At 35.1% G+C, this 18,143-nt stretch overlaps 1 protein-coding gene across 6 annotated transcripts in view; it reads right to left on the minus strand.

Moving 5' to 3' along the window:
- DACH1 (dachshund family transcription factor 1) overlaps positions 1–18,143 on the minus strand; it is a 350,977-nt gene that overhangs the window by 160,098 nt on the left and 172,736 nt on the right. For all 6 annotated transcript variants that reach the window (XM_050332379.1, XM_050332378.1, XM_050332376.1 and 3 more), the window contains exon 3: positions 5,565–5,726. In XM_050332379.1, the coding sequence (XP_050188336.1) occupies positions 5,565–5,726 (162 nt within the window). The remainder of the gene's footprint in view (positions 1–5,564; positions 5,727–18,143) is intronic.

Consider the following 18,143-nt stretch of genomic DNA (forward strand, 5'->3'; position numbering starts at 1 on the left):
AAAAGTAGATATATGTTATCGACAAGCATTTGTCTTATGTCCCATGATGTCAAAGTTGCATGCACAGTCTTGTCGTTAAAAGAAGTGCTGTGTATCATACAATGAACACTGACATACTGCAAAGAATCCTTCTGGTCTGAAGTTAATGTTTATCTTATTTTCATTTTTGCAAGTGAATACTTTCAGAAAGGGAACACATCCATCCACCTAGGAATACACACATTCAGCCTACACTAAGAGAAATATATAGATATATATTAATAATAGTATGAAAGTAAAAAAAAAAAGTCAGTGTTTAATCTGTTAAACAATAGAAAAATTCTTATGAACTAGTGATATTGTCATTGAACTGGAGAGAGTCTGAGAACAAGCGTGCTCTGGCTTTTTCACCCTATGATTTGGAATCTGCTCACAGTACTGCCAGCTTAACCAAAAAGGATTAACTCTCATATCCAACTGAGAACACAGATAATTCTCAGTAATTGGTAAAAAATGAAGATGAATGGGGCTGAGAGATAAGGAGCAATTAGCTCATCAGCAGTTACAGCTGTGCACTCAATCCGGATCCATCTCTTGAGTCTCGGCCCCTTTTAAAGAACCCAAGCAGAATAAGCACAGGACACCCCCTCCCGAAAATTGCCATACCTGCCCATCATTCCTCTGTCTTCCATTTTATTTCCATGCTATGCACAGACACCTGTCATAGCATTCCGTGTAAATTGCTACCTCTCCCAGGACCTGTATCTACAGCCAATCTTCTTTTACACTAAAAAAAAAAAAAAAAAAAAAAAAAAAAAAAAAAAAAACAAAACCAAACCCACAACCCAAAACCCAGAAACCAAATGACTACTGTAGACACTCTTAAGTTCCCTGTCAATCGTTTCATTATAGCAGCATCATCTGTTTGAAAATATAAGCAATTCCCTCATCTAATTATAGGGAGGATTTGAGGTTCATTAACATTGCCAAGGCAGAGAATCAGATGTGCAACTGCAGAGCTGTGCTCAGTGGCCTGCATTCTCTGTTTCCTTTTATTTGCTTTTTCAAGGTCTCCAAGACTTTTTCCTGAAACCATAAAAGTAATTCTTTCCTTCAAAATAGACACGTGTGTTTAGAAAAAGGAAATTACTGCATTTTGTACTGTTCTATTATTGGACAAGGTCACTGGAGAAAAATAATTTCATCTAAATCATTTTATCTCTGATTCTGGATGAAAAAAAAAGAATAGTATACAAGCAATCATTACTCTTGAACAACACATCACAGGAAGCCTTGTGTTTGTCTCATAATTTTAAATATTGCAAGGTAATGCATATGAAGAGGAAACCTAATATGCCAAGAAAACCTCTTGATTTTCAACACATTTTGTGGTTGTTTATGGATTAACATGCTAGCCAAGTGTAAAATGTTGCCCTGTATTTCCTAACTGTGTTTAGAAACTGAGAACACCAAAGTCTTCTTGATTGCTTCATTTCCTTAAAGAAATAATAGCAATTTTTTTTTTGTATGAATGTAGTTTAAACAATGACATTTTCTTGGGACATCTGTTTTGAGATCACATTTTGAATAGATATGAACTCATTTCCTACTAAGCAAGTAATTTACTATTGTTGATAGTTGTTTACAAGTTTTATGAGTCATATTTTAGCAAGTGGCAAAGGTCTTAACAAATCCTTTGAGTATTACCTACAGTGTGTGCATAGTGTTTTCATTATATAAAATGTTTGTGAAGCAAAAGTATATGGACTGTTCCTCACTTCCTACCAAGTTATAGATAGCAAAGCCTAGATCACAGAAATAGCTTTAAAGGTATTTATTTTCAAAGGCTTGTATCTTTTGCTGCAGCAGGTTAATGAAGTATGATAGCAGGGCAGCAAGTACTTGAGCAGCAAGGAAATAATTTAGCTGCTTTACCTATGCATTGCTTTGGAGCATCAGATGGTAAACATACAACTGATCCTAATACCATACTAAGATGTTAATATAACAAAGAGTAGAAGCTCTTCAGTGAAATTTAAAGTTTGACCTTGTCGCTCTATGTCTTTTAATTCTGCAATTATTTATCTTAAAAAACCCAAAATCAACCACTCAATAACAGCATAATCTTTCTTTTTTGTTTGCTGCCCTATGGAATTCATTTTTTAAAGAAAACTCCAATAATTTATCTACCCTGTATGTTGTATGTAGAATTGCCACTAAAAAGAACCCAGGACATTTTTTCTTCTTATCTGTAATGTAGCTCATATCAGCCAAGCTGTCACAAGACAGTACTTGATATAAACAAGAGATTGCAAAGACATCTCAGTAATCAATATTAGGATGGCTACAGTATGGAAGCCCCAACCACTGCATATCATTTGTCTCAGCATCTATTTCTATGACCAAATGAAGCATTAATTCAAATCATAAATCTATGGTGATTTAAATCTGGGAATGAGCACCTGCCTGCTTTAATGATTTATTTTGTACATTTCAGTAAGCAGCAGATTTGTCCATATGAACTGACAGGTCACCTTCAGATGCCAGTAGCAGACTGTTTATCACCATGCAGACTAGCATCTCATCTTAGCAAGTAAATATTAAACTAAAAGAATCCAATTGATTGTGGATGGGGGAGAAAGGCGTTGCAGCCATATATTTTACTCAGTGTGCTAATACCTCACCCTGATTCCTCTGTAATTTCTTTTTTTTTTCTTTCATTTTTTTCACACTTCTAAAATGATAATTCTGGTGGGAGGATGCAAGCTCAAGGTTACCAGCAAAACTGAGGGATATAAAATAATTACTTATTAGTATCATTGGCTTCCTTTAACTCCCTTCACTCACTAACCTTCTGGTCATTGCTACAAAGGACCAAGTTAATAAATTTGTATAGTGCTCTATATAATTATACAATGTTAGTCTACAAAAATTACTTCTCTAATTCACGTTAAACATTTGATTAAAACCAAAAAGCAAGACAATTCAGAAGTAAACCTGACAAAAGAACACAAGAGCTCTTATTTTATTTATCTGCTCTTACATAGGCATTGGAGCAGCCTAAGAACGCGATAAGATCAATCCAGGCACACCATAATGCCTGTTACATATGGGCTAAGATGTGTCAGTTAAGCTTTTAGAATGGTTGGATCATTTGTTTGCTCCTTTTCAGTATGGTCAGGTACATAACATAATTTAAAATATAAACCAAAACCAGGTTATTTTCTTTTGTTTTATTGTTTCCTCCTGTCAACATTCAGCAATGTAGTATTTCATATTCCTGCCTAACAAGCTATTATTTAAAACATTAATGGTATATGGACTTGATAATATTTATTTGAAAAGACATAAATAAACATCTGAAAAAAATGCAGAAGAGAAAGAGCACACACCTACTACAAAGCAACACCTTTGAAATATGAGTTCTTGTCAAGATAACACAGTATGCTAATTTTCAAAAATGCAACTAATACACGAAGACTTAACTCTTCCTGGCATTAGTAGCAGTAGGAATCACCTCTGTGATTCCATATGCATAATCAACACCGGATACTAGTTAGGGCTGACTATAAAAGAAACAAAACCAAACTATTTTTGAGAAATCCTCCATATGAAGGGTATAGCTCAAGACTGGATAAACAGACAAGCAAATTGTACTGCCAGAACCATTCCTCATAGAATGGAGACAACTGGAAAGCTATTCACTCTACTTAGAAGAGCCATTTTTTTCTGAATAAAATTAACTCAATTCTTCATTCAGTTAAATTGGAAAATTAACTGAAGCTAACAAGTAAGTTAAGGGGCTGAGAGGAAATTTTGACATTGACAATAAATAATCTTGCTTCGCTAACTTTGCCCGACTAAAATAGCTAGAATGGATTTTCTTAAACAGTGAAATGATTAAGCTGTGTAAGAGCATATTAGTTATCTAAATTATGCCTCAAACAATGATTTCAAAACAGATTTTTTTCTTTTTTATTCAAAGGACTTCACATATTCCCTCCATCCACTCTCCTACAACTACTCTCCATGACTAGTTGTTGATTACATGTTAACTTTTCCATTTCCATGGATTCACATGTGGTTTGTCCCTAGAACTGCCAAAAAGAGTAACGGTGCTATAAGCCAGTCTTTGAACATTTTATTTCTCATAATGCATTCATCTAAATCTGAAAACCTAAACTAGCTTCTAGTTCCAGTACACCTTCTTTATCTTCCCAGTTTGCATTTACACTTTCCACTCTTTCTCATTGCTTCCCTTGTACGCTGGGGGCCACCTGGTCCTTCCACTTCATTTGTACCTATCTCCCCCTCCCACATTTCTAAGATACCGTCTCTGTGTCCTCTCTTGTCTTCTCTTTAAGAGGACAATCTTTCCACTAATATTTGAGTGACTACCCCTATTGCTATCTGAGTACTCACACACAATTTAAGACTATTTTCTTCACCACCACAGAGGCATTTTTAAGCTTTTATTTAAAAGGAAAACAAAACCAATCATGTCATCTGTGCCTAGGTGAACCTGTTCTTTGAACTGAAATTCATATTATTTCTAAATAATACCCTACTGATGTCTACTGAACTGTGCAGAAACATTGTTCACAAACACATATTTATTTATGTTAAGGCTTGTACATAACTCTCTAAGATTCATTTCAAATGTATTTTGGAGATGAAAACCTAAAAAAAAAAAAAGAAACTAAACAAAAGGTCAAAATAAAAGCAAAAATCCTATCTGAAGCCATTTTATTCCAGTATACACCCATCTTGTCTGCAGTCTTCTGAATGTACCTCTCTGTCATTGAATTTTTGTTGCTGAGTTAATACTGTCTCAACATGATAAAAGGAGCCAATACAATGAAATGGCATAACAAAACATTTTACAGCAGACACACACAGATGATTAAAGATTTAATCAACAACAACAAAAAGTTATCCTAGCTTTGAAGTATGCTTTAGCAAAACAAATTGTCCAAACAAATGCATAAAGTATACTGAAACAATTCTTTTTTGAAAAAGAACAAGAGATGCTGATGGCTGCTTAAGAAATGGAAAAACCTGTTAACTACATTTTAAGAATGTGTTTATTAAAATAAAATATGATAGGAACTGCAAAGCATGGTAAAATTTATTGTGTGTGTATGTTTTCTTTTTGTCACAGGGTACACGAAAGTATGAAATATTTTGCTTTCAAGCTTGTGTTCTGAATTACCTAAAGTCGATACCCAACACACTGAGCAGGAGACATTGTTAAATTTCACTTTGACACCATCATCTGTCACTCCACCTGTACTTTGAAAAATGAACTCTAAGCAATCAAACCACTTTCTTTCATGGAAAATATTAACTGGAGTCTGCAAAAGTAGCCTGCAAAGAAAAGAATGTTTTTGTAATAGTAACAACAACGCTGAATGCTGGTGTAAAGGTCAGATACAAAATAAATCTAAAAACATTACGAGAAGGAAAACAAATATGCAACTTTTTACACCAAATCAAGGACTTCAGAAGGTAGTTCAGAAAGACTGCTGTTTTAATAAAATATCTGAGTATTATGGACATATAATAATGCTATGTCTGAAACTTACCAACACTTGAATTCAGATCTCCATTCTCAGAGTCTGCTCCATGCTGGTTATTATTCGCATGATAGTTGGACATAGCTTCCAATTTAATTTTTTTCACCTTCATTGCTTCTGCTATGGCAGCATTGGTGGCAGCTGCTGCTGCTGCAGCTGCTGCTGTCAGACCTGCAAAGAAGAAGGAAAAACTTTAATATATATTATTCTATTATTCTCCATTATAGGGACTAAGACTGTTATTCTTCCTTCATGCTTGTTATGTAACAAACAGACAACACTGCATAATATTATTCTTCTTGTTGGATCTGAAAACTATCCACTTTTTCAAGTAAAATATTTCTCATCATATTTAGATAATTATTGCTATATATCCATCTAAACGTTAACTTGTTATCTAGTAACTGCATTCATAATACAAGCATAACTAGCTGCATTTACAAATACATGCAGTCAAAAATCTAATTTAGCTTCAAAATGGTGTCCTGAGTCTCTGACTATAAATAGGTGAACAACTGAGTAACAGTACTTAGGAGAAAAACTTGTAGATCTCAAATGTTTGACATACTAAGGAAAACAGAAAAAAACAGGTAAACCAGGTATAATTTCTGTTTAGTAGTAACAGATGATAGAACTCAGACATTTCTCATTTCATACATAACAGCAAGGAGATGTAGTCACTTACAAAGCATTTTTAGAAGAAAGGTTAGTAATGCAGAACATTGGTAAAATACGGGTTTTTGGTTTTGTTTTGTTCTTTTTTTTTTTTTCAGACTTGAAGGCATTAAGGTATTTAATGGCTACAGTATGGAAGCCCAAACCACTGTATATCATTTGTCTCAGCATCTATTTCTATGATCGAATGAAGCATTAATTCAAATCATACATCTATGGGGATCATAAATCTAAGGTATTTATCAATAAGAATAAGGAATTATTAAATCCATTTAATCCCAATTCCAAAGCCACCTGTGGGCAACCAAAGTGCTCCTCCTACCAAACCAAATTTCTGCCATCCAGCCATTTACAAGAATGTTCTACAAAACCAGGAAAATTTCTCTCTTCAATAGTAGTTAGAGAAATGGTCCAGTGATGCCTCCATAACTCAAAATTAGATGCAACCTTTAATCAAATTCACAAGCATAATTTTTTGCCCTCTTCCCTGAGGCAGGGTAATTCTTCTGTGGTCCCAAAACGCTGCTGCTTCCCACTCAGATCCCTTTGCCCCATCCTGGGTGGCAGCAGAGAGAAGTCAATGTCAAAACTTCACAAGAGCTACCTCCCCCACACAGTTGATGCAGGGGGCGGAGATGGAAATGAAAGAGAATTAAATTTAAGAAATAAAAGAGAAGGCATTAAAGCAGGTAAGTTTAATGCAATGATGCAGTCTCAGCCCTCAGCCTGTGATGCCACAACAGAATAGACCCTCAGTCATTTTGAATCAAGATTCTTGCCCTGACCATGGAGAAGGCTTGAAAAACCCACTGTAGTTAGTTTAAAGGTGTGCCTGCATGTGCCTCCATGCCTGATTTTCAGCTACTCTGAGACATGTGAAGTGTCTTATTGATCTCAAGAGGAATTAACTCCATGATTCACTATTCTAGTGGGCCAAGCACAGGAGGAGTAAAGTTTAGCAGGAAAGACCAAATAAGCAAACATCCCCAGGTTGTTGAAATAAATATTGCTACAACCATTGCTTCCCAGGGTCTCTTGTCTTCTCTGACTCCATACATGGAAAGTAAGTTCACTATTGCCACGTTTTTGGCTAGTGATGGGGAGGGACAGAAGGCAAATTCCAGTAGGGAGAAGGTAGAAGGTGAACGGACAACAGGAAATCAATGAAGAGGTGCCTTTGAACATATTGCAGCTTGACTCAAGGTTATGTTCCCTTATTTCTTTGTATGACCACATAAAGATTAGCAAACACTTCCAGCCTCCTGACCCTCCTCACAGGTTGACTTATACCACCTTCAAGTGCAACAAGAATTACCAAATAAGTAGTAATTATAGATCAATATTATTTAGAAAACTGCTGTTTCAGGTAGAGGAAGATGTATCAAAAGCCAAAAGTCAAATGAGAAGGTGGATAAAAATGAGGGTTTACTTTTATTTTAGCTTCTGCTACTAGTACAAATTGTGCATGTTCTGATCTTAAAAAGGTATTGACAATAACATGGATTGCTTCCAATGATATTTTTACCTTAGAGGAAGGATATGAAGCTATACATTACACAAATTTGGTTACAGTCCCTAAATTTGGCCACAGAAAAAGGGATGGTGCACCTCTGAACTCTGTTTTGCATCCTGTGTTCATTAAACAACACAATAACCTATACTTCCTTTTTTTAATATATGTATATATCACTGACAAACTAAAACTAGCATTTTTAAAGAACAATCCTTTGGAGGAATATTCTAATACATTATATCCAATGAATAAAACAGCAGGCCTCAAACTTTTGGTTGCAACCATACTTGTAGGCCAGCAGTTTTTAAGTGCTTCCAAATAATGGGGTAAATCACATATTAAACAGATGCTGGATATAGGACTTGTAAGCCCACCTGTAATTATTATGTTTCACTGGGATAATGACCTGGATGCAGAACTCCTAAAATATAAAATCTCTTCTGCTACAAAATTTACAAAAAAAGTATGCTTTGGTGCTTCTCAACAAAACAGACCACAGTGCTTCAATTTGGATAGGAACTGAGAAAATAAAACACAAATTGCTTAGTTCTGTAGTATTATTTTCATACGATAAAGCTTGCCGTAATAAATGATACTTTAAAAAAAGCAGAAATGCGAGTAAGGAATAATCCTCAAAATTCTAGCCTAATGTTGTTCCTCACAGTCCTCCCAGCATTCAGCAGTTTCTCCTTTACTGCTAGTTTTTCCCATCACCTGACTGTCCTTATACAGCAAAGCAAGTGGCAAGGAAGGTCCTAAGCCAGTTATCAGAGCCACTGGTACTCTGTGGTATACCGGGGTATGGTACAAGACAAGACTTCATCATAGAGCCTGACTTATCTTTCTTATCTCATTAGCATAGGCAGAAAAACATATTATAAATAAAAGTTAACATGTTACTGGGTATCTATATCCATATTTTAAAATACTAAACTTTAAAGTTCTAGTATAGGTATATACCCAAGTAAATATTTGTTTGTTTTTTTAATTTATTGTTTAAAAAAGTCTTTTGACCTAAACATTATTTGATATCACTTTACAATAAGTAACCAAGGAATTTCCAAAGTGCACACTTCTCTACACTACAGAAATTTTATCTTCAAAAATGAGATAACCAGATGGGACCCAGAAAGGCAACTGAAATGAAAGAAGTAAGGACCACACCAAACAATGACTTTGGTATTTTTTTATTCTTTACAAATATTTTTTTTGAACAGTTAAAATGTATCCAGGCCAAAATATTCAATGAATTAAAGTCACTGGTAGTTGTCATTAATATTCTGAAATTGATAAGTTGTTTATGTCTGGCATTCTTCCTGCTGATTATGCAGTGAGACAGGCACTTTATAAATATCTCATCACTCCATCGTCACACAAATTTCATCGACAGTGCTCACGCACAGCTATTAGCAATATGAATCTAACCATTACAAGAGGAATGAAAATCGAACATGTGGCATTAATACGCAGTCCTGGTTCCTAACCATCTGATAGGCAGATGGTGTAAAGCGGATTCTCCAGCTGAAATGAAGGGGCACATCATTTAAAACCTTGTTTGCATTCTAACTGATATCAGTGCCATATTGATATACATGATACATCATGGCAGTATTTGAACAATCTAGTTTGTTTCAGTCATAAATGTTTACAGCCTTGTTTTTTATCTTTAGAAGCATGTTCTGAAGAGCGTATTTTTAATTTATGAAACCCATTGTTTACTTCTGTTGAACCAGAAGATTAGCAAAGAGCAGGAATATTAAATTACCACAACCACAGCAGTATAACTAAGATGGATGAATAAAGTATGGTTTTTCAATAAAAGATGTTAGTAAAGGAATTAAAAAATTAGCCTAGACATTTTATGCATTAAATACATTTATTCATTTAAACCTTACAGCTTTTTTCCCATGTGACATACTTAGAACTTTAATGCTTTATAAAGCCATTCATTTAAATCTCTTACTGCATGCAATTAATCTTGTCCAACAATTTAATTCAAAAAGCAAAACATCAGAAAGTAAAGTTCGATTCAACCATCACGCCTCTGAAGTAATCTCCGTACTGCTGACAATTCCTATAGACTCATCAGCAAAAGTCTGTTCAAGGTGTCTTGCAGGAGCCGTATGAATTTGAATTACAGCTCAACTGAGTGCTCGCCAAGCCCTAGTAGGAACTCAGGAACAAGAAGCAGAACACCAAAAGAGAGCGCAAAGGATCCTTTCCCTACTAAGACCTTCTCTCCTCTGTCACTAGATTACTTTGGCCTGTTGGGTGTGTTTGTAGCTGTTAATTATGTTAATAAAGTTGCAGCCTGCTGTCTCTGCCAAATATAATCACAAGCTTTTTCCTGCCAAGTCCTAGTCTAATTTACACCCATACGACTCTACTGAAGTCAGAATTTCGTGGGTGAGAATGAGACCAGAAGTATGCCCAGTATGTGTGGTCTCTAATGCTGAAAATGAATGAATGAAACAGAAAACAATGACAAAAAACCAAAGCATCGTCAGGAAACAATTCTGTTTTAAACACAAAGTGCCTGAACGAGCTGTCATATATCATGACAGATTTTCAAAATGTGTACAGATTACTGGTGGGCACTAAATCATATCCAGGGTTTCTGCCTTCCTATTATATATATATAATATATACTATTCTCTGCCTGCCTTAAGAGAAAGCTCTTAAAACTTTCAGGTTTTTAAGTTCCGATTTGAGCAGCTTACAACACACCTTATTTGTGAAGGAAAACGGAAAAGGACTTATGAGTGTAACTTTTTCAGCCTCTAATATGTCTCAAAATAAGCATTTTTTAACTGTGTGCCTAAACTTCATCCTGGGACAAAGTACTAAATTATCTAAGTAATTTATCTTCATTCACTTTCAAATTCCTTCACATAACTATGCCTAAGAGAAATAAGAATTCCTAATAGTCATTCCAATAAATAATTATTAATTTCCTTAATACAACTATTAGCTTCCTTTATATATATGTATTCATGAGTACATAGAAAATTGAGTAATATATATGTATTTTCACAACCTCTTTCTTTAGGACTTTGACATTTTCAAGAAACTCTACCTTTGTAATCACAGAACAAGCAAAAAAACAAAATACGACTGTCAGCAGTGTTTTACATTTAGTTTCATTTATTCGCTGGAAAGTTCATTTTGAAGAAACACTTTACTCACTGCATGGGAGGAGGTCCAAATCTCCTCTAAATTCTGAAAGAACTCCTTTCATTATTTAAATTTAATGTTTAATCCATTTTCTTATATTTTATTTCAGTGGTACTGACTTGAAAATTAATTCATATCCTGACTTAATTCCAGATTTCATACTGAGATTCTTACTCTGGGAAAATTCTTACTAAAATCTGAAAAACTCTGCCTGAGAAAGAAAGGCAGGGCTACCTCCTAGGACTTGACCCCGATCACTCTAGGTTATTGCACTGGTTTTATGGGTTTCAGCAGTTCAGGTACAAGTTTTTGGTAGCTTTTTATGCTGCTGCCCAGTTATTTCAAATGAAATAGGATCCTAACCTCAGTCTCTGATCTAATGGGTGTTTTATACAGTGTGATACATAAAACAAGAAGGGGAAAGCAATCTGCAGGAGGACAGAGGTCTGATTACATAGACTATACTGCAGAAAGGAGAACTTTAGACTAAACCATAATGGTCTGCTAAAATATACTGAGTTTCACTGGTAGAATTCTTTCTGTACAATGTAGACCTGGGATCTCACAGTTATGCAGAAACCTTTTTTCTGTTAAGATGTCTGGATTGATCCAATGCAACAAGACTGGTTTACCCTAAAATTTCAGTACCTGTTCTTTTGGGATAATCAAAAAATTCTTGTCTGGCCTCTCTAGCTGAAATATCCTGATGAACTTGAATGGTTCAGCTAAACTGTTCATTCAGATAACTTTTTAATATCTTTTAAAGGGCTATTATTAAAGGTGTCATGTAAAAAGAAAGAGTGAAATAACTAACTGCACTTCAAATATTGCTAAAGAAGGAATACTTAAAAAGAAATCTTTTGCTATTAGGTTGGTGCAACTAAAATGAAACTGCCAGTCTTGCACTGGGAGAAAACCAATGTATGGGAAGCTCAAACCATCTGTTGTTCATCAGTCTAATCAGACCTTTTTCCTGTAACTACTTCAAAATTGCAATGTGAATTTTGAGGTCTGGGTATTGCATTTAAGATAAAGAAGCAAAAGAGCTAAGTTTCCTCAGCAATCTTCAAACCTAAAAATCTTTATACTTAAAATGTGCTTCCACAATTAATAACACAGTTGTAGAAATAAAACACGGTCCTAGAAAGAAGCCATGTCCTTTTGATTTGTTTTGATAAAAGCAGACAAAACTTCATACTGACTGTATTTTTCAAATTTGATCTACTAGCAGGTTCAAAAATGCTCAAAAAATGTGTAAATGTAATTATTTTATTATTAATATTTGCCATTAATGGATGATTGACTTACATTCCATCAAGTTATTCTTTACTGTGGGTTTATTCCAGCATACTGAAGAGTAAAAAGTGAAATCATATAGTGTATTTCAAATACCACAACAAGTTACTAACTGTTCTATCTTAACAGGATTTTGTAATCTATAAATTTATTATAGGCTTGGTGCATTTGTGACAGAATTAAACAATGTATGCTGCATAACTGCCTGGCTATACTGCAGTTTTCAGTAACAGTTCAAAATCCTACTGGAATGCACTCAGCATCAATACAATACAATTAAGAAAGAACATTCTTTCTTAAACAACAGTCATCTTTTCAAAAGCAATAGATTCCCAGTTCTCATTCACTCTGCTGCATTATTCATTTCATGTGCAACCTCATGCTGGACCATAAATTGTTACTTTATCTAATCAAAGGCGACTTAACTCCACAGAAGGTCAAAGGTTTAATTTTGTGAAGTATTATCTTACGCTATGAGTTTAACGGAAAAATAGAAGAAGAAAAACAGCCAAGAAACTGGTAATAAATGAACCTTTATTGCCTCAGGCATTGGCCTAGTTAATAAACTTTCATTGAAGGTTTCTTTCAACTGTTATGGACAATGAGGTAAAAAAAATCTTAAATTACAGCCATGTGTGACTTTTAAAGCAGGCATTCTTTTTTATCTCAACCTCCCCAGCTTAGGAAAAAGACAAAGAGATTGTCTTCAGTTTCTTAACCAAAAATGTATGCTTCTAAACAGATGAAAAAGTGCAGATCAAGCCTTTTAAAAGCAAAGGTCAGCTTTGAACAATATAAAAAAATACTTTTCCTTAAGTGTCAAATCCTGATCCACAGTCTCGTTAACTGAACAGCATGCAATTCAAAAAAAAAAAAAAAAAAAAAAAAAAAAAAAACCCACCAAACCAAAACAAACCCAAAAAACCAAGAAAATATGTGGGAAGGCAATATATATTTATATGTTAACAATATATTATGCTAACAATGATGCTTGGTTCCTAACAGACTTTCTGTTTTACATTTGCATTGCTAGAGTGCAATAATGGCTCTTGTTTAATAGAATGACTTATTATGGGAACAACTTCCCTGCACTTTTTACAAACAGAAGTTCTTTTCTTCTTTTTGTGTGTATTATCTCATGTTCTCACAATACTATTCTCCCTATTAGGGGAAATTAAAAGGTTTAACATAATGACAGTTAGTGGTGGTATTGGTGCTCTGTGAATTTTCTTCATTTAATGTTCTTAGATTTTACTAACTACAATGTCTTTTATTGACATACTCTTTAGGACTAGTTTAGAGAAGTGTATTACAGTTTAAGTTACACAGCCAAAACCAATAGGAAAATCAGTAGTATTTAATAAAACATTAGCCTTTAAATTTACTCTAATTTATAACTAGATGAACGAAAATAATTAATTGTAACAGTTCTACAATTCAAAAATACTGAAAGGATGTGTTCATGCCTGTAAGAGCAGTAATGTAGCTAAACACTCATAATCTTTCAAACAGCAGGAGCTTTTGTAGTTTTTTTTATAAACCTAATCCACAGCTTGACACAGATCCTGGGGTAATGGCACACAGTTCTTTGATTAAACTAATATCCAAACACTGCTGAGGCAGTCTGATGGCCCCGTGGAAGTACGTCTCCCTACAGCTTCGGAACTCAACCTTGCAAACAGAACTGTCAGATTCTTTCCCACAGACCCACTGTAGTCCAAATGCCTAATCATGTGAGTGAAATGTAACTTATTCATGTGTATAAGTATTTGTGGCATCAGAACAAGTTTGGAATAAAACGAGATTTTAGCTGTGAACTGTAGTGGTGCAATTTTGGCTTTCATAGACTTCTGGTGGGATGGATGTGCTCACGGAGGGACCTATTCTCTGCACTGGGTCCACACACTGAAGAAACCTCCCACTAAATATTTACTCAACGTGTCATCAAAGCCTTTGTGGCCTTTATGGCTTTGGTCCTAAAGAAACATTTTTGCCCCAAGAAAGCAAGATTAGTTTCTCACTTTCAGTGAACAAGAATAGTCAGGCTCCTGACATCCCCAGGAAGAGAAAACAGTGTTAATCCTACTCACGAAAAGAGAAGGCAAGGAATTCAGGGCTTTAGCTGCAAACAATCACCCTACCTAACTAAGATGAAATATTATCACAGCTGCTCATTAGAGAAGTAGTCCTTCAATAAACCTTTAAAATATAGACCACTATTTTAAGATATTTTAAGTTTCCACAGATTATTCATTAATGGAGTAAAAATACGCCACACATACAAAAAAACCCTAAAATATCAACTAAATATCAACTAAAGAACAACTTTGATCCTGTTTTGTCATATTTAGGTTGAAAATAAATAATGTTTCCCACTCCCCACCCAAAAAAAGAAACCTTTATAATACAATATACACTAACAAATTCTACAGTATTCTTCTGATTGCCCCTCTCTATTTGCAGTCTGCACAGTAGGTTGCAACAAGCATTAGAATGGCAGAAGTCAACATAATGCTGGGAAAAAATCCCAGAAATCCACTGGTTATTTCAAGATACATATACTCTTACTTTAATATAGAAAGTTAGACAAGAGAATTTTCACAATTCAAAACATAATGAATTCACCTGTAAGGGTCAAGAGAGTCCTCTCTCCTTCTTCATTCCTTTATTCACTAGAAGTGCTGTAACTTCAAGAGCTGCACTGTGGCTTTGGGGCTCTTTTTTCCTTTTTCTCTTTCCTTTTTTTTTTTTCCCTTTTTTTTTTCTTTTTTAAGTTTCGTCAGATCCATTATGCATTACGCTGTGCCAGAGGCAAGGCATGGGGCTAAATGTACTATTACAGCACAGTGATAGCAGAGTATTGTACTGTGATGCAGAACTATGATACTGTACAAAGCAGCTGTGATAATGACTTACAGGTAACACTGTGCAGTCCCTTTTTTCAAATGAAAAGGCAGTGAACTGTCACAGACAGCCCTCTCTCGCCCGTATTCTCTACTTGGTGCACAAAGTAACAGAACACTAAATCCCACAGGCAGCACCCTGAGTGTGTGGTGGCCTTTCTAAAGACACAGTATCTCTTTCCACTACAAACTATGGCATGGCAGTGGCCTGACCTCCACTTGTGCTTTGTCCCAGCAGTCCATCAAAGCATTGATATTAGGACAAACTTGTTCAGTGAAAGAGTGTTTAGGCATTGGAAAATGCTCCCCAGAAGCGGTACAATCACCGTCCCTGGAAGTGTTCAAAAAGTGAGTAGACATGGCACTTTGCAATATAGTTTAGTGTGTATGGTGGTATTTGGTCAAAGGCTGGACTTGATGATCTTGGATGACTTTTCCAACTTTAATGGCTCTATGATTTTTTGATTTTATGGGCAAATTATCACCTCAGGGCATAGGAGTTCTCTCACATCCACAGTGTTACCACACAGTATCTCTGGATACATTTATTTTGTACCTCAGAATGGCCTGGTACGCACAAAGTAAACATCTGAGGACTGTTAACTGTGCTAAAGAGGAAAACATGGTATTTATAATGCATACATAATTATTGTACTTAGCTGTAATATGAAAACAGTCATGCAGTAGCTTTTCTACAATTCCTACCGTATTGACATAATTGCAGTCCATATTAGGAAGATCTGCAGATATTTGTCAATTCAGATTTACACACGTGATCATAAGTATCACTTCCAAAAGTGACTCGTATTCTTTGAAGCCGACAGATGATTGGTACCACTGTCTAACTTATTATGAATAAATACTCAAAGGTCATCAAATATGCAAGCATAAGAGAGCCCCAGTATTGTCTTTGGCAGAAACCTAAGAAATCCTCATGACATGCTACGTAAATGAGACATTACATGTTCATTGCTAACAATACTTTGTGAAAGATAAAGTTTTATGTTACCATGATCCTCTCGACTTGGTAGTGTCCATCAATAGAAAAAATATGATGACAATATTTATTTCACAGATTCCCCATTTTTTAGGGAGAACTAGATTATAATATGCAGCAGATAATTTGATTAATCTTTTCTTCAGCCATTAATGAACAGCATATGAACAGATCTGGATTTTCACAAATCTATCTGTTACTGAAAATCACTTTCCTCCACCTTCTCAACATTCCCAGAAACGTGAGATAGGATGTATGCTTTCTAATTTCTCATTCCTCTGGGTTATGACCTTCTTTCTGATCATTGCTAAAATTTCAGGTTTTAGACTTATTTGACGTTCAGATTGGCAAGATGGACTGCACATTTATCACAGAGTAACAGAAATAACTGACAAAGTCAGCATCTGGATAATAACTCACTATTTTTATCCCAATCACAAATAATCTAACTTCTATCAACTACAAGATGCAACCTCAATATTTAACAATGGAAGTATTAACACTCTAATTGAATTTATTTTTCAACTAAAAATATCAATAGCCTGTATAATGTACATGTATTTCTTTTTATTTTCTAGATATTACTAGTCTTCAACACTGTAACTTCTAGACTAAAACTTTATGTATGAATAATTTGAAAAAATAGAAAAGGATCATTATTGCTACTTTATCTTAGAAATCAGAACATCATTTTAGTAATTTGATACTAATGTTGACTTGGTCACTTTGGAAGACATAGAGATAGGTAATAAGATTGCAAGTATAAAACGTTGGTTTATAATCAACATTTGTCACCACACAGCCCAAAGAGCTGGTGGCCATTTTCCAAAGTGAAGAACATATTAGCTCTGAAACATGTCCATGGCACGCATAAAAATTAGAGGAAATGAGAGAAGATTACTGGATTTGTTGCAATTTCTTATATTAAATTGAATTCTTAATCACTAGTTAAAAGGTTAAAACACATGCTCAGCTTTGCAAACAGAGGAATTGCTTTTTAAAAGGATGCAGACCTATTGTTAGATTTAATTCTGTGATGCACTTAGAGCCCATAAAATTAAATATTTTTATTCTGCCAGTGGCTCAAGAAGTTTGAGCCACTTTTAGCATTCTCTCTGGTTTTTCTGATCTTTAATTGGATGTATTAGTCACACGCTATATTTCTTCGCCAAGCCTGAAAAAGAGTGATTCCTCCACCTATCAAAACAGATTTTCTATGGCAATAACAGGCCACAGGAGAACTGTGTTTTATCTAAGCTGCATACTAACCAATGGGTGGTACACAGTGAGGTTTCACATAATAAAGGCAGATGAATCAACATGATTCTGTCCTTCCAGCAACAATATTTAATAAAGATGCCATATCATCTAGAGACATTCATATATGCACCATGTAGTATCATGATCGAATCTGTGCGTGTAAATGCACTTGTATTTACATTTTTCTTTCTTTGCTCTTGACATCTTGCCCTTCTCAACTACAGCAAACACATTTCAAAAGTGGCAGTATATTGTTGTCTCAACTGACCATGTTTTTGAAGAAAAATATTGACAAGTAGTTTTTTTCCATTCTCATGTTTTTTTGTAAGAAAGCTTACACGGCAGGAAAACTTCAGTGAATATTAGTGAAATGTTCTACTTTTGCTGGAAACTGCTACCATTCAAGCATAAGTGATTGATATTCCTCATATCAAAGAGCATGGAAAACAAAATTAGTTATAAAATGGCTTCAGTGCATGGAAAAAAGATTGCCTCCTACAATGTTTAGAATATACAGGAATTTTGGATGGATTCATTCCAGTCTCCACAATGAACAGCTGACATTCCTACACCAAACTAAAAGAATGCCAGAAGACCAATGGTATCCTAGGCTGCATCAAACAAAGCACGGCCAGCAGGTTGAGGGAAGTAATTCTCCCTCTCTACTCTGTTCTTGTGAGACCCCAGCTGCAGTACTGTGTTCAGCTCTGGGGCCCCCAACATAAGAAGGACATGGACCTGCTGGACCAAGTCCAGAGAAGGGCCGTGAA

The sequence above is a fragment of the Myiozetetes cayanensis genome, unplaced genomic scaffold (assembly GCF_022539395.1).
Source record: "Myiozetetes cayanensis isolate MyiCay16 unplaced genomic scaffold, myiCay2020 scf5-8, whole genome shotgun sequence".
NCBI lineage: Eukaryota > Metazoa > Chordata > Aves > Passeriformes > Tyrannidae > Myiozetetes > Myiozetetes cayanensis.